The sequence below is a fragment of the Siphateles boraxobius genome, unplaced genomic scaffold, assembly GCF_051911475.1.
Source record: "Siphateles boraxobius isolate OS27281-9 unplaced genomic scaffold, OSU_SipBor_1 26, whole genome shotgun sequence".
NCBI lineage: Eukaryota > Metazoa > Chordata > Actinopteri > Cypriniformes > Leuciscidae > Siphateles > Siphateles boraxobius.
This window is the reverse complement of record NW_027508876.1, coordinates 12,295,385-12,312,877: the sequence shown is the minus strand read 5'-3', so window position 1 is coordinate 12,312,877 and position 17,493 is coordinate 12,295,385. Positions and strand designations below refer to the sequence as shown.

General features: G+C 41.5%; 3 protein-coding genes across 11 annotated transcripts in view; 1 reads left to right on the top strand and 2 right to left on the bottom strand.

Moving 5' to 3' along the window:
• Positions 1 to 12,817, bottom strand: part of fam49bb (family with sequence similarity 49 member Bb) — a 103,760-nt gene extending 90,943 nt beyond the window's left edge. Inside the window, exon 1 of one of the 2 annotated variants that reach the window (XM_077244364.1) lies at positions 12,497 to 12,817. The gene's annotated coding sequence lies outside the window, so the exon portion shown is untranslated. The remainder of the gene's footprint in view (positions 1 to 12,496) is intronic. The other variant, XM_077244365.1, reaches the window with a different exon arrangement.
• A 699-nt stretch (positions 12,818 to 13,516) lies between these two features.
• On the top strand, positions 13,517 to 15,883 carry eef1a1l3 (eukaryotic translation elongation factor 1 alpha 1, like 3). Its single transcript, XM_077244357.1, has 7 exons — positions 13,517 to 13,730; positions 13,803 to 13,982; positions 14,086 to 14,382; positions 14,641 to 14,791; positions 14,872 to 15,128; positions 15,205 to 15,439; positions 15,527 to 15,883. The coding sequence occupies exons 1-7, from the start codon at positions 13,587 to 13,589 to the stop codon at positions 15,637 to 15,639; spliced, it is 1,377 nt and encodes a 458-aa protein (XP_077100472.1). The 5' UTR covers positions 13,517 to 13,586; the 3' UTR covers positions 15,640 to 15,883.
• A 67-nt stretch (positions 15,884 to 15,950) lies between these two features.
• The window catches only part of asap1b (ArfGAP with SH3 domain, ankyrin repeat and PH domain 1b), a 131,619-nt gene continuing 130,076 nt past the window's right edge, over positions 15,951 to 17,493 (bottom strand). For all 8 annotated transcript variants that reach the window (XM_077244343.1, XM_077244347.1, XM_077244340.1 and 5 more), the window contains one exon: positions 15,951 to 17,320. In XM_077244343.1, the coding sequence (XP_077100458.1) occupies positions 17,246 to 17,320 (75 nt within the window). In that variant the 3' untranslated portion in view covers positions 15,951 to 17,245. The remainder of the gene's footprint in view (positions 17,321 to 17,493) is intronic.

Sequence of the window (17,493 nt, the reverse complement as noted above, 5' to 3'; positions counted from 1 at the left end):
CAACTTGAGGTAAGTATAAGGTTAGAAACAAATAAGAGACAATAAGTGTAGGCACCAGCACCAAATCTGGTAAAACGTTACACATTGCTGTTTGTATTGTTGTAAAATACATTCATAAAAAACAAGATAACAAAAATCAAAAAGATAAATTATTTTATATATAGTCTAGCTACTATAAAATTAAGACATTTTTTTAATGTATAGCACAGCTGTTTATTGAGGCAGCAACATATGATAGATGGGACATTTAATAATCTTTCATTGCGCAAAAGTATTATGATATGATTATGAAAGACTCCAATACAGTGCGGCACAAAGCGCTTATGCGCATCCCGAGCGCAGAATGATGCGCTTGAAGCAACATGGAGTCACAGCGCGCAGCGCGTCGAGTCCGCATTGAAAAGTTCAACGCACAAAGGAAAGACATATTGATCAGCGTAGTGTATTGTACAGTATCTATCTATGCAATAGTTTATTCAGCCTTTTCTTTTAACAGTTTTAAATTTCAGTTACTGTGTGCTTGAAGAACAATTATAGTGCTCTCCAGTGTTGTGATCTAACAGACACGCGTTAAAAAGTAACAGGATTAAGGTACAGCAAGTCCAGCAAGATAATCATTTTATCCGAAACCATAGAGCTTTATCTACAGATTAAGTATAATAATAGTAATTGAATCATCTTGGAGAGTTTCATCGAGTTGACTGTCATAACCGAACGCGACGCGCTGTTGAATGCTGAATGAAGAATGATTGACAGCCGCAGCGGAGGGAACAGTTTACGTGATCTTGAATTTAATGACTTAAATATTCATTTCTATCTCACATTATACTATAGAATGGCTTCAGAACACTTATAATATAGTGCACGAACACTTAATGGTGCTTTATAATACTTTTGTGGGGCTTAACAATAACACAATAGTAAACACACAATATCGGATTTAGATCGGCCTTGTCTGACCGATACCCGATCCGGCAAAAATGGCTGTATCGGAGCCGATACCGATACTGGATCGGATCGGCCCCATCCCTAGTCGATTGTGCCCTGGTAATTGGCGATTCTATTATTTAAAAGTGCTGGCTAATGCTAATCGTAAATTCTCTAAGATTGTTATTCACGTCGGCACTAATGATGTTCGACTCCGCCAGTCGGAGATCACCAAAATTAATATTAAAGAGGTGTTTGAACTCGCAAGTACGATGTCAGGCACTGTAATTTGCTCTGGCCCCCTTCCTGTTCGAAGGAGTGATGAGATAGTTAGCAGATTGTCATCACTCAATGGCTGGCTGTCTAAGTGGTGTCCGCAAAATAATATAGAATTCAAAGACAATTGGAAAAGTTTTTGGGGCAAACCTGACCTGTTGAAAAGAGATGGTATTCATCCCTCCTGGGATGGTGCTGCTCTTCTCTCTAGTAATTTGGCTCATAGTCTTAGAGACAAAACATGAAAATCTGGGGCTCAGGTCAGGAAGCAGACAAACTGGCTAAACCGACCGTCTGCTAGCGGCCTCGTGTCACCAAGGTCAGATAAATCCCATCACATATAGCCTCTTTCACCTAGATATCATCATATAGAGACTGTGTCTGTTCCCCGAATTTGGAAATCCAAAAAACGTCCAAACCGATCTAAGGTTAAAAATGTAATTGATATTCAACAAATAAAAAATAGATATAATACAGATGAGCAAACGATAAAGCTTGGGTTGCTGAATATTCGATCCCTTACTTCAAAAGCGCTCATAGTTAATGATATGATTTCAGATTATAACCTAGATATGAACCAGACTAAAACCAGACGATTACATTACTTTAAATGAGTCCACCCCCCATGATTACTGTTATAAACATGAACCTCGCCTGAAACGCAAAGGGGGAGGTGTTGCTGTAATTTATAGTAATATTTTCAAAACCACTAAAAAATCTAGTTTTAAATATACTTCTTTTGAAGTGTTGGTGCTTAATGTAAAAATATATAATGTAAACGATAAATCGAGTTTGAGAATTTTGCTGGCAACTGTATACAGGCCACCAGGGCACCATAAAGATTTTATCAAAGAATTTGCTGACTTTCTATCAGAATTAGTATTGACTGCAGATAAAGTCCTAATTGTTGGTGATTTTAATATACATGTAGATAATGAGAAAGATGCAATGGGATTGGCATTAAAAGACATTCTTAACTCTATTGGAGTTAGACAACACGTGTCAGGACCTACTCATTGTCGTAATCATACTCTAGATCTAATATTATCACATGGAATAAATGTTGATGCTGTTGAAATTCTGCAGCAGAGCGACGACATCTCAGATCATTATCTAGTCTCATGTAAATTACATTTAGCCAAGGCTGCAAAGCCAACTCCGTGTTACAAGTATGTTAGACCTATCACTTCTGCCACTAAAGATTGCTTTATCAATAATCTTCCTAATCAGTTTCATCATCTCAGCATCCCAGATAGCTTAGAAGAACTTGATATTGCAACAGAAACTTTTAACTCTCTCCATTCCAGCACTTTAGACACAGTTGCTCCGTTGCGCTTAAAGAAGATTAAAGAAAATAGTCCAACGCCGTGGTACAATGAGCACACCCGGGCCCTTAAGGGAGCAGCCAGAAAAATGGAGCGCAACTGGAAGAGAACAAAACTAGAGGTATTTCGGATTTCATGGTAGGAGAGCTCGATTGCTTACAGAGAGGCTTTAAAAGCTGCTAGATCTGCTTATTTTTCAACCCTATTAAAAGAAAATAAACATAATCCTAGGTATTTATTTGAAAAAGTGGCTACACTAACGAAAAAGAAAGCTTCAAGCCCAGAAGTTTCCAAGAAACACAGCAGTAATGACTTTATGAACTTCTTCACTTATAAGATTGATAATATTAGGGACAAAATTATAACTATGCAACCGTCTACTACATCATCACATCAGGGAGTGCATTATAGTCTCCCTGAGGTAAAATTTTATTCATTTGTTGCCATAGGAGAGGAAGAATTTTGCAAACTCGTTAATTCATCTAAATCGACAACATGTATGTTAGACCCTATACCGACTAAACTACTGAAAAAGAGATTCTTCCAGAAGTCATAGATCCTCTTCTTAACATCATTAATTCGTCTTTGTCTCTAGGATACGTACCAAAAACCTTTAAGCTGGCTATGATTAAACCGCTTGTTAAAAAAAACGCAACTTGATCCTACAGAATTAGTCAATTACAGGCCGATCTCAAATCTACTTTTTCTGTCAAAGATACTAGAAAAGGCAGTATCCTCACAACTGTGTTCCTTTCTTGAAAGAAATGGTATCTGCGAGGATTTCCAGTCAGGATTTAGACTGCACCATAGCACTGAGACAGCTCTCATTAGAGTCACAAATGATTTGCTCTTATAATCCGATCGTGGTTGTATCTCTCTATTAGTGTTACTTGATCTTAGTGCTGCATTTGACACCATTGACCACAACATTCTCTTAAATAGACTAGAAACTATGTTGGCATTAGTGGAACTGCATTAGCATGGTTTAAATCATATTTATCTGACCGCCATCAGTTTGTAGCAGTAAATGAAGAGATGTCTTATCGATCACAAGTTCAGTATGGCGTACCACAAGGCTCAGTACTAGGACCGCTGCTGTTCACTCTGTACATGCTACCTTTAGGAGATATCATTAGGAAACATGGAATTAGCTTTCACTGTTATGCTGATGATACTCAGCTCTATATTTCTTCCAAACCTAACGAAACTCACCAATTCACAAAATTATCGGTCATGCATAGTTGATATCAAAAATTGGATGACTAGTAATTCCTACTACTAAATTCTGAAAAAACAGAGATTCTGATTATTGGACAAAAAACTTCCACACGTAATAACCTAGAATACCGTCTAACACTTGATGGATGCTCTGTTAAGTCTTCGTCGTCAGTTAGGAACCTGGGTGTGCTCTTTGATACCAATCTTTCATTTGAAAGTCACGTGTCTAGTATCTGTAAAACCGCATTTTTCCATCTTAAAAATATATTTAAATGACGTCATATGCTCTCATTGACAAATGCGGAACAACTAGTTCATGCGTTCATGACATCAAGGCTAGATTATTGTAATGCTCTACTGGGTGGTTGCCCTGCACGCTTAATAAACAAACTACAGCTAGTTCAAAACGCAGCCGCTAGAGTTCTTACCAGAACCAGGAAGTACGACCATATTAGCCCAGTTCTGTCAACACTGCATTGGCTCCCTATTAAACATCGTATAAATTTTAAAATATTGCTGATTACTTACAAAGCACTAAATGGTTTAGCTCCCCAGTACTTGAGCGAGCTCTTAACGCATTATAGTCCTTCACGTCTATTGCTATCTCAAAACTCCGGCTAGTTGATAATACCTAGAATATCTAAATCGACTGCTGGCGGTAGATCCTTTTCCTATTTAGCAACAAAACTTTGGAACAATCTTCCTAACATTGTCCGGGAAGCAGACACAGTCTGTCAGTTCAAAGCTAGACTAAAAACACATCTCTTTGACCTAGCATTCACATAACACTCTATAGACTTCTATAATTCAATATTAGGCTGCTTAGATTAGGTCAGCCGGAACTGGGAACACTTCCCTTAAATCCTGATGTACTCGTTACATCATAAGAAGAATGGCATCTACGCTAATTTTAGTGTCTTTGTTTATCCCGAGGTTTTCCCGCAGCCTGCCGGATCCAGGCCGTTTCCAGATCTGACGAAGGACTTTCGCCTGGACCTGATGACAATGCAGTGCTGAAGTGCCAACTAGCCTCTCCCTATGGAGGATCCCTATACCACTCTACAGATAAAGCGTTGTGGAATTTTTCGGTTCGCGTACCTACCCAAAGTGATAAGATAAAATAAAATTCTGCATCAAAATTTATAGACAAGACAAGTAGTTTGTTTAGGCATGGTTTGTAAGGAATTACAAACCTGCGCACATATATTCAAACATACATAACTATAGAATCAATTCTTAATGCGCATGTGAACGCCATCAGCGTCTATCACAGGTTCACATTTAAAGTCTGTTTAGAGAGAACGGTGTCGTCTTAGCGGCCCCTAATTTAATAACAAATGATCATTTAGACGGAAGTGAATCAATCAAAACTAACTTTAGCTGGAAAAAACATATTTCAAGAACCACTATAAAACCAAACCAATCTCTGTTACCTTAAATTATATGTTTATCTCTGTAAAGCTGCTTTGAAACAATCTACATTGTTAAAAGCGCTATATAAATGAGGATGACTTGACTTAACTTGACTTTGCCTGAGAGAGGAGGTCTCTCCTCACCGGTATCGGCGACGGGGCAGTGCTGATCTTCCGCATTAGGACTGGGAACCAATTCTGGTTTGTCCAGAGCGGAGCCACGAGTAGCACTGGGCATCCGTTTTCTCTGATTCGTTCCAGCACTTGAGGCTGGAGCGAGACGGGGGGAAAAGCATAGAGGGGGCAGCGGGGCCATACGTGGGCCAGCGCATCCCTGCTCTTGGAGAAAAAGTTCGGACAGTGAGCGCTTTCTTGGGACGCAGGTGGAACAGGTTTACCTGCGCTCTGCCGAATGTCTCCCACAGCAGTTGGATCGTCTGCAGGTGCAGCGACCATTCCTCTGCTGGGACATTGTTTCTGGACAAACGGTCTGGTCCCAGATTCAGGCTACCAGGCACATGCGCTGCTGTCAGTGAAAGCAGGTTGTGCTGAGCCCAGACCAGGAAGCGTTCCATCAGCCTGTAAAGGTTTCGGGACCTGACGACACCCTGGTGATTTATGTATGCCACCGCTGACATGTTGTCCGACCGGACAAAGACGTGGCGGCCTTTTATCTGAGGACAAAAGCACCATAGAGCGTTGTCGACTGCCAGCATTTTTAGACAGTTTATGCGTAGGAGCTTCTCCCGTTCTGACCACTGGCCGAAGAACGGTCTGCCCTCGAGCAGCGCTCCCCATCCCGAGGTGGAGGCGTCTGTGGACACCACCGCCACACTCGAGGGAGTCCCCAGACTCACACCTGACTGATACCAGTCGGCTATTTTCCAAGGTTCCAGAGCCGAAACGCATTTCATGTCGACCCTGAGGTGAAACAGACCAGAGGTCCATGCCCGGGGTGGAACTAGCACTTTCAGCCATAAATGCAGTGGGCGTATGCGAAGCAGGCCCAGCTGGAGTACTGAAGATGCCGAGGCCATGAGGCCCAGCATTTTCTTAAACCTTTTGAGCGGGACTCAAAAGGGGAAAAGAGATTTTCTGGCTGGAAAAAAACAGCGAACTCTTCGCCCAATTGACTGTGACACCCAGATTCTCGAGATGCTCGAGTAATGTGGTTCTGTGTTCTATGAGCTCTGAATGTGATCGAGCTAGAATCACCCAATCTTCCAAGTATATCAAAACTCGCATGCCCTGAAGTCTCAGGGGTGCGAGGGCCGCGTCCATGCACTTCGTAAATGTACGGGGTGCTAGGGATAGGCCGAACGGTAGGACTGTGTATTGATATGCCTGGCCCTCGAAGGCGAATCTCAAGTATCGCCTGTGACGTGACGCTATTTGTATTTGGAAATAGGCGTTTTTCAGATCTATTGACATAAACCAGTCTCCCTGGCGCACTAGCACGAGGATTTTCCTGGTTGTCAGCATTCTGAACTGGCGCTTCATAAGCACTCTGTTCAGCTGTCGCAGATCGAGAATGGGTCTGAGACCCCCGTCTTTTTTCGGTACCAGAAAATATCTGCTGTATAGCCCCCCTTCGCTCTGAGCCTGAGATAAAGGTTCTATGGCCCCTTTGCTCAGCAGTTTCACTATTTCGGCTCGAAGTAGATGAGATATTTTGTTGTTTACCGTGGTTTCGACTCGCGCCGTGTAACGGCAGGGACGTCGAGCGAACTGTAGCGAATAGACTCTTTTTATAGTGTTCAACACCCATTCTGATACCCCGGGAAGCTTTATCCACGCATCTGCGTGAATAGCTAGGGGTAGAATGAAAACCGGGCTCTGGCCGCAGCATAGTGGAGTGCAGAGCTTCGGTGTGCTGAGACATAAACACTGCTCGAATTCTCTATGACACGTTGTGGAGAGAGAGCGAGCGGAACAAACCCTGTGGGGTTGAGCGTGTCTGTGAAGGAATGTGGGCGCGGAACGGCGGGCACACTCACTGCACTGAGAACACCGTCGGCTTGTGCTGACCGAATGTGTGTCGGTTTCGTTTTTACAAAAAACGAGGGAGTGTTTGTGGGCACTGTGTCGTGGGCACATTTACTACATTTTTGCACAATCGACATGAGTCGATTTTATTTGTGCTAGCCCTGAACTGTGGCGGGCTGTGTCTCTGTGTGGGAATGGGCACTGAGAAGTGGGCATTCTTACAACACTCATAACACCATCGGCCGTGGCCGGAATACCAGAAAATACACTCTTTTGGGATTTATCTGGGTCGCCGTAAAAATGGCATTTGTGTGCAGGCAAGCGGGTTGTGGTGCCGGCTTCTTTACTGCGAAATACACTGGAACAGTCACATTGTTTGGAACTGAACGAGCGAGAAGTTTCGGTGGAGTCTGGCCGCGGCGAGACTTAAAAACACCGTGGGTCTTAGCTGACTGTATGAGTGTTGGTTTCGTTTTACAGAAAACGTGGCACATGCAGTGTGTAGTGTTTGTGGGCACTGGGTTGTGGGCACATTCACTACATTTAATGCACAATGACTTGAGTCGATCTCATTTGTGCGAGCCCTGCACTGTGGCGGGCTGTGTTTGTGTGTAGAAATGAACACTGGGCTGTGGGCATTTTTATTACACTCATAACACCATCGGCTGTGGCCGGAATACCAGAAACTACACTGCTTATATGATTTTTCTGGGTCGCCGTGGAAACGGCATTTTTGTGCAGGCAAGCGGGCCATGGTACCGGCTTGTTTACTGCAAAATACACTGGAACAGTCGCATGTTCTTGGAACTGAACGAGCGAATAGTTCGCGGCGAGACTAAATTTTATCTGCTGCGAGACCTGGGATCGAACACGGCTCTCCCGTGCGAAGGCTTTGGGTTTTGCCACTGAGCCACACGGGGAAACGACAAAAGCTTAAAATAGCTCGAGCAGATAAGAGAGGGTCATCACAGTTTGTGTGTGTTGGCGTTTGTTTGCAGGCGTGCGAGTTATACAACAGGCTCATTGCTGCAATATTGACATTTTCAGCCGCTCAAACTAAGAGGAGCTGAGAAATGTTTGAGAAATGGAGATTGGTCCGGCCTCGGCGGTACCAAAACACACTCTTTCCTCATTTCGCCGGTGACGCATGTCCACGGGGGGCGGGGTAGATTTCTTGTAACGTAAAGAAAGCTAGCCGCCCAGCGGTTTTGATGCTGGCCCGTTTCCCTGACGACTCGCAGGCAGAGGGGGGAGGTCCACAGAGCTCGCCCAGTCCTCACTGTCCGACGCCAGGATAGAGCTGCTGGCCTTCTCTACAGATGCAGCTATCTCATCGTCATTAACGGCAGAAGCGGCTGCATGCGGCGGCCGTTGTCCGTCAGCGAGCGACTCGAGTGAAGCTGGTGAAGCTGGCGTGGTAAACCGGCGAGCTATCACGGGCTGGAGAAGGCTCGGGGCTGTTTCGTCGACCTCAATGGCGGAAGCGGCGGCAGACGGGGACTCGAGCGATGCCGGTGAAGCTGGCGGGCGACCTGGCGAGCTTTGGCGGGCAGGAGAAGGCTCGGGCCGCGCTGGGCACGGCACTTTTACGGCGCGGCGCTACAGCGGGCTGAAGTGCAGGCTCTGAGAATGATGCCAGGCGAGTCCTCAGAGTCACCATCGGCAGTAGCTCACAGTGAGGGCATCCGCCGTCTACGAGAGCGAGAGCCGCATGATTCTCACCCAGGCAGGAAACGCAGATGACATGGCGATCCTCTTGAGTGAGTGTGGCTCGGCACGAGCCGCAGGATCTATGCATCTTGAAAAAGACGCAGCTCTCTCAGAGAGAGACATGGAAAAATTTGTGTCGCAGCGGCAAACACACACACACACTTGCAGAAAAGGATATAACGCCAGAAATCGTAGCAGGTACGGCGGCTAAAGGCGGCGATGCCAGCGACTTCAGACTCAAAGGCTCGTTTGTGCTTTTTCTCAGACGGCTTGGCTTCTCACTCCGGATCCAGCGATGCGGTGATGCTTCGCTGAAGAGATGAAAATCAGTTGTACCAGCCTAATCGAGCTATGTTTATAGGGCGAGACCACACCCTTTCTGGCGGGACGTGACGAAATGGGCGCGAAATGCCCCCATTGGATATGTGTCACGCAGAGCCTCTCTCGATAGGCTGCTGCTGTTGCCGCAGAGCAGCCAATAGGCGCGCAAGCCGTCTTGCCTATGTCTGCATGCTGCTGCACAGCGTTTTACATTAATTCAAAATTAAGAATAATTTTTGGCTTCAATATCTCATGGAAAAGAGGTTTTCCCCATAGCGTAAGATATTACGCAGTACGAGAGATACTCTCGTAAGAGAACTCCAAAAATACTAATCTTATACTTTAATATCTTAGGGGTAAAAATTGTTTTTACCTCAACAGACTGACTGGATTGCAATCAAATCATGGTTTGTCAGAGTGTCTTTGGATATGCGAACACTTTAATTATTATTTTAATTATTGAAGTATTTTAAGTATTACTTTATTTCCTTTCTCACTGATTGCGAAGGAAGGGTCTCAGTGTATTTTTGTTTGGGCAGTGTGACAAACTACAGCTCATCATCATAACATTTCATGAGGTCTCTAACAATAAAAATTATTCATGATCTTTAAAAAAAAAAAAACAGTTTTGAATGCACTTTCCTCAACAAAAAAAAAATGAGGAATTTCCACTTTTGCAGCTAACAATAAAATATGCACTGCGCAAATATTGCTTGCAGCGATATACAGTTAATATACAGTTAATGAACATCCCGACGCTGCTCACACTGCTAAGAGCGATGTTTAGATGAATATGCAAACATGTGCAGCACGCTTTCATCTCAATAACAAAATGAACAACAAAAATAACAGCAGTGAGAATACAGCCGTTAAGAAGCATCTGATCATAGTGATGTGGATATGTTTGCACAAGCTCCGCAATTCACCGGCATCATGTCGACAGATGAGGTAATTAATTACACTGCTATGATAGTTTTTATTATAAAGTATATTTGATACTATAGTATAGAATATAAAGATCTGGCTATGTCAGACAATAGTCTGAATTAATCCCTTTTCTTTGCATGATACATTGACATTACAGTACAGAATGGCTCTTACGGCATTACCCTGAACACTGTAAAAACATTCTGAGTAATACATAAAAATCAGTCTACTACAAGCTTTAAATGACCTAGAGTCTGGGTAGGTCTCGTATTAATTACAAGCTGTTCACACATGGGCAATAAAAAAAGCAATTAATTCATGACAAATCTTATATATAGTCCCTTTAATACTGTTAAGGTCACAATTCATTCAAAGCTTCAATTGTGGACAGTTATACAATTGTATATCATTAATCTAAACGCTTACTAAGGCAGTCCTCTCTCAAACAAACAAACAAACAAACAAACACTAATGGACACACCGATCACTTCCACATCAGATACAGAAGCGGATTACGAGTACCTTTATTTACGACATCTGTCCGTTAAACAAGCAGACCCACAATGTTTAGTCCTCATGGCCTGACATGCAGGCAAAGCAAAGCCTGAAACCTGGTCCAAGTTTTGGAAAGTAGCCTTAATCAAGTGACTTGATAGAAAACTGTTACTTTATTTTTGATCCAAATATATTTTAAAATATTTATTACTCATTTATTCCTGTGATAGCAAAAATAAATTTTCAGCAGCCGAGTTGCTTCAGTGTCACATGATCCTTTAGAAATCAGTCTAATAAGCTGATTTGCGTCTCTAAAAAAAATTCTCATCATCAAAGTTTAAAGTGGCGCCGATAGTGATAAATATGTTTTGGAAACCTTGATTCTTTGAGGAACAAAGAAAAGCATTTATTCTAAGTAGACTATTTTTAAATCTTACTTCTGATCAATTTAATGCATTATTGCTGATTTTATTATTTTTATATGCGTCTATATTGTGTAAGACTATATCCATCATCACCAAGCCCATTATATTTTTTATCAAACAATAAAAAATAATAAACATAATAAATAAAAATAAACATAAATGATGATCCATTCAATTTACTCCCTGAACAACAATGATATAAAATGCAATGCCAGCAGGCAACATCCTCCAACACAAGCAAACAGGTTACACATTTAAAAACAAATCTCAATCTAGCAATGCCTTAAAATATAGGCTACGGCACTTGCAAAAACCGCCACATCAGAGCCTTCCTGTATGCTTGACTTCAAGCCTCACCTACATACCATAAAAGGAAAGGGAAAGAGAGGTGATATGTTAATCAAATGATATGAACTCTTAGCTGCACGTGAATAACTATGATGACAGATATGTATCCAATGGTATATATTTGGAAATGCCAGCGTAATACATGACAAGGTTTATAGAGTGATAAGACTATATTCATCAGGGTTCATGATTGATCTCAGATGGGCAGAGATGAGCTTGGGATATACAATCACACAAACCATCACTCTATGCCACACCAACACTCGATAATGTCACATTATTATGACTTTTTAAAGGAAAAGAAGGAAATTGCATGATATTAAGATACTGAACCTGACATTGCTATTGCAAATGCTATTGTGACTACATCAAACTAATGATTTTAATAAGCCAATCAAACAATTCTGACATCTTAATCAGTTTGGAAACAAAATGTTTTGCAAGTACTTTCAATAAACTGCACAATGCACATGGATGACCCACATTGGACATTTAGTGCACTACACTTGAACACTAGATTACACAGTAACCACTTGGAATCTGTGCAAAAGCATCAGATGGACATTTGACTAATGAATTTTCATGATTGGTCAATAATTTTACAAATAATTTTATATTAGACATTTCTAGACAAATAAATGTTGTAGACCTGAGCATGACCAGAAAATGTGTAATTAGTCATTTACATGTTTTTTAAGATACAAAATCAAATACCATGACGTTTCCTTAACTATCAGATATTTTTAATATCCTGATATTTCAGAGTTTTCCATGACGATGGAAACAGAACAGCAATAGTATATATTTCGGCTTATGAAAAGTGTTAGCCCTGTGTTGCACAATGCATGGTAGAAGTTGCACTGTATAGCATTGTATGACACAAATCTGCTTTACTTTTTTCCACCCATAAATGCATTTAAACATCGTCATACAATCATATTTCATTTGTTCCTGTCTATAACGTTACGCTTTCAAACAACGGATAACCACGGGTGCCATCGTGCTGAAACCACACGTACCGCTCAGTCACATGCTGTACTACAGCAACCATGCATTGAGTTAAGAATATAAACAATAAAGCGCAGTACATCAAGCATAAAGATGTAAGAGAGGAACGAAAACGCACCTTTGAATTTTAAGCAATGAGGGGGAAAACGTATGGAGTCCAGGTAGCACGCTATAAGCTCCAGAGAGAAGGCTTTAGATCTCTCTCTCTCCTTCTCTGTATCTGAGTCTCTCTCGCTATCAGCTGTTTTACCGACTGTTATTTCCGGGTTAATAAAACGTCATTGTGTTCTTGCATTTTAAACCAAACGCTTAAATCAAGCACCACACATCATCATATAATATGAAATCCAAGGACATTACTTTACATTCTACATATTCTCATGTGCATTAGACACGCGACGATTTGTTTTAATATAGCTAAAGTTAACGTAGTTGTTTCAACACGCCCCCTGCCGGTCAACGCTTATGCGACACACCTGACGGAGGAACTCATTGCTGTTATGTAAACCTGTGCAAATGCAACAAGTTTTCTGTGACCCAATCACACATTGTGTGTGTCATATTCACATGACGAGCCATACTTGAAATTTTGATATAATCCCCCTCTACAAATTATTCTACTACCGGGCTAGGTTTCAACTAATAAAAAACATGTTTAAATCTGAATGCAGGAATTTGTGGTAGTTCAAACAGCCTATTAAACAGTCAATCAGTTACAGTAAAACAGCATCAATGATCACACTTTTTTATTATTATAAATACATTATTTATTAATAGCTATAGTGGAATAAAAATTGCACTGGTAGGCTATTATAGCCGCCACTGCCGTCAATAAATAAAAATGAATAGGCTAGATGAAAAATGATAGAAAGATTGCGAATGCTACAGTTATAAGGAGATAACAAACTATTTACTTTGATTTATGAAGAAGAAGAATTGTAGTAGACCTATGTGTTTTGTGTTGGGAGAGAATTATGGATATGATATTTTTTAAGTTGAGTAATTGTAGCTTTAAGACTATTCTAGTTAATTGCGGGCGTGGTCTTTAGTTTAGTTGTTATTGATCACACCAGGACTCAATCACCATCATCCATACTAAATCCTTCCCAATTAGTTACTATATAAGCTCCACTGTGGTTAGAAGTCACGTTAGGAACAAGGCATATGTTTGAAGTTCTGTAGTTGCTGTCTAAAACTTTAACTATAATATGGGCAAAGAAAGGATCCACGTTAACTTGGTCATCATTGGCCATGTGGACAGTGGTAAATCCACAACCACTGGTCATCTGGTCTACAAATGCGGAGGAATTGACCATAGAACTATTGAGAAGTATGAGAAGGCTGCAACCCAGGTTAGTTTCAACTTGAATTGCCTATTATGATTGTTTAGGTGGTAGACTTGAATTTGTCTTTTACTTTTGAAGATGGGAAAGAGTTCTTTCAAGTATGCCTGGGTGCTGGACAAATTGAAAGCAGAAAGGGAACGTGGCATTACAATTGACATTTCCCTGCTGAAATTCAACACTCAAAAATTCACTTTTACCATAATTGATGCACCTGGCCATCGTGACTTTATCAAGAACATGATCACAGGGACCTCACAGGTATTGATGCTATTCAGATGTTGACGTCTTGAATTTATCTGGGATTTTTTTTCTGGTATCCCAACCAAGTTGAGTAAAATGGTGATCTTTCTTTACTACTTAGGCTGATGCTGCTCTACTGATCGTCTCTTCTGCAAAGGGTGAATTTGAGGCTGGGCTGTCTCGCAATGGTCAGACAAGAGAGCATGCTTTGCTGGCGTACACTCTTGGGGTCAAACAGCTCATGGTTTGCGTCAACAAAATGGACCTGACCGAGCCACCATTTAGCCAGAAACGCTACGATGAGGTGGTGAAGAATGTTTCAGTGTTCATAAAGAAGATTGGCTTTGAGATTGGTGCTGTACCTTTCATACCTGTTTCTGGCTGGATTGGTGAGAACATTATTGCCCCATCTCAGAAGGTGAGGCCACTCTACGCACCCCATGAAGATCTAGACAAGTGGTGCCTAAATCCTTTTCCTGGACTACTACCCACCTGCAGAGTTTAGCTCAAACCCTGCTCCAACACACCTCTCTGTAATTTATCACATGCTCCTGAAGATCTTTATTCACTGGCTCACGTGTGATTGATCAGAGTTTGAGCTGAACTTTGGAGACTGGTAGATCTCCAAGAACAGGACTGGGCTGCTGATCTTGATTGCTTGTATGTTCTGCTTCAGATGCCATGGTTCAAAGGGTGGAAGCTCAAGAGGAAAGAAGGCCATTCAAATGGTCTAACCTTGTTGGAGGTGCTTGATTCCCTACTCCCTCCAGTGCGTAACGCGGGCAAGCCATTGCGCCTTCCCCTGCAAGATGTCTACAAGATTGGTGGTGGGTAAAACTGGCAAGTGGGCAAGGTCTCAATTTAAATCCATTTTGGATGGTACCCTTGACATATGCTATGCCCCCAGGTGTTGGCACCGTCCCTGTGGGTAAGATTGAGACGGGGATCCTGAAGCCGGGAATGGTTCTGACCTTCTCACCGGCGAAGTTGACTGCAGAGGTCAAGTCCATTGAGATGCATCACCAGGGGCTTCAGACTGCCCTCCCTGGCCACAATGTGGGATTCAACATTAAAAATGTCTCTGTAAAAAATCTTCGGAGAGGGGATGTAGCAGGGAATGCACAGCAGGACCCTCCGTCAGATGTCAACAGTTTTATTGCTCAGGTAGCTATGCTTGATTTGACATTCGTTTTGAACTCTGGCTGACAAACTTGTGATTTTCTCTTGTACACTTCAACAGATCATAATGCTGAACCACCCAGGCAAAATCAAGGTCGGTTACTCCCCTGTACTGGACTGCCACACGACCCATGTTTCCTGTCGGTTTGCTGAGTTGAGGGAGAAGCTAGATCGGCGTACAGGGAAGAAACTGGAAAATTGGCCCCAGTACCTGATGTCAGGAGATGGTGCCACAGTCAAACTTGTTCCAAACAAACCCCTATGTGTGGAGAGCTTCTTTCATTATCCACCTCTGGGTAAGGCACTGGATTTAAGTACTCAAAATACTGCTGAAGAAAGCCATATTTTTAAAGTCACTACTTTTTCCCCACCCTTCCAATCAGGTCGATTTGCTGTAAGGGATTTAAAACAAACTGTTGCTGTTGGGGTCATCAAATCTGTGGAGAAGGTGGACCAAGCCAAAAAGACATCACAAAAAGCTCCTGTATCAAAATGAGTTGATCATTTTGTTCCTTTTATAATTTCTTTACCAGCAGTCTGGTATGCGAGCCAAAAGGTTGTCTTTAAGTTGAGTATTTATGTATAGTTTTATGGAACCATACTTTGTTGCCGTAAAATGAAGTCTCTTTTTAAGTGTTTGCTGTATTTAGTAGTTTGAACTGAATGTGAGGTATGGCATGGCTGTAGATAAAGCATTATTTTGTTGCTGGACTGCAAATAAATTTAAGTTTTCACTTCAATTTGATTCATGCGTGGTCCTAACTTGACCATATTTTTTTAAACTGACAAATGAGACTTGGAGGCTTGTTTAACATGAAGCCATTTTATTGATAAGGGAATGAGGAACATGTTAAGACGATGGACACGTCCTCAAAATCTGCAGTTTAAGACACCTATAGAACATCACACTTCTCACAACTCCTCACACACTAGGTAGGTGCAGCAAAAGGGGTTAATCTTTATTTCAGTTACTCAAGTTGCAACTGTGCTAATTCTGACTAAACTTCATACAACTCTCATTTAAATTGATGGATAAACCTAACATAATAGAACCTTAATTTGTTGCCTCCAAGGATTGGATTGATAATCTCACATTAGAAACTGGTCAGTCAATTTAAAAAAAAAATGAGCAGCTAATGAAACTGTTCTTGAGTTGGAAGGATTACTGGCAGCATGGATGAAAATGGCATAGATTCCAATTACAGTACATCCATGTCTATCACTTAAATATAACATCTATAAACTGAGTAAACGACTTCCCTACTTTCAAAAGTATTTCAAGTAACCAAGATCTCTCAAAACAATATTAATGACAAAGGGTGACCTTTGTGGAACACCACTGGATTACAAAGCACTGTCCTTCAGTAAGACAGACAGTAGTAAATGTACTTGTGGAAAAAACACTGATTTGGGATCACAGAGGAACAACCTGTTCAAACAGGTAATGGTATATGCATTGCAGAGATTATTTTACACTAGGTAGCAAGAATGAAGAAACAGCAAACACAAAATAACATTTCACTCTGACATGCTTTAGTGGTGTTAGGAAATGTGAAGGTAAAAACACGTAAACGAAAACCAATGTAAAGTCCAGTTAAATCAGGAAGAGAAGTCGACTTCTATCTGTCCCTGCTATAGATGATGGCAACGATGGACACATTAAAACTTATTTGAACAAAACTGGCCCCAGCCGTAACTTACTGGCAGGTAGAGTACAAGTTCACAAATTTACTTTTCAGACCAACACAGGTTTCTACATTTACACACACAAAAAAAAAAATCACACACTCCTTGTGTGAAACACACGCACAAATTTATGTACAATCTTTTATACAGAGATACAGTATCAGTAATAGCGGAGGGAAAGTGCTGGTCTTTTAAGTGGGCGCAGTCTAGCCATTGTGCGGTAGGCTTTATAAAACGGTACGGATAACAGCGGTACAGTTAGACATTTTATTTACACTGTCTCTGACAATGGTAAGGTGATGTGTTTTTAATTGTGGTTCCATCTTCAAACTTGCATTGTTGATTCAGCAGCTAAGTCAAGTGCATCCCATAGCCAGATTGCGCTGGGTGGGAGGTGGAGAACCGACATTTGTGTGTCAATCAGACAAGATATGAACAAAAGACATGGGAAATACCCCTTTCCTCTCTGGCTGCCCCTCGATGTGCCCAATCTGAGGACAAAAAAGAAAGATGAATAGCTTAAAAAGAACACACACCAGAGAATTACCAATTAATTTTCAATAATTCAATGACCAGAACATATTGCTTGTAGCATGGTAGCACATGTACATGTCCATTTAAAGAGTTTGTCAAGCAATATTCAGGTTTTCATCCTTTAAAGGTG

Coding starts and splice junctions, on each gene's coding strand:
- eef1a1l3 (XM_077244357.1), top strand. CDS start 13,587: ATGGGCAAAGAAAGGATCCACGTTAACTTGGTCATCATTGGCCATGTG. Junction 14,792..14,871: donor AGATGTCTACAAGATTGGTG/GTGGGTAAAACT, acceptor CTATGCCCCCAG/GTGTTGGCACCGTCCCTGTG. Junction 15,129..15,204: donor TCAACAGTTTTATTGCTCAG/GTAGCTATGCTT, acceptor ACACTTCAACAG/ATCATAATGCTGAACCACCC.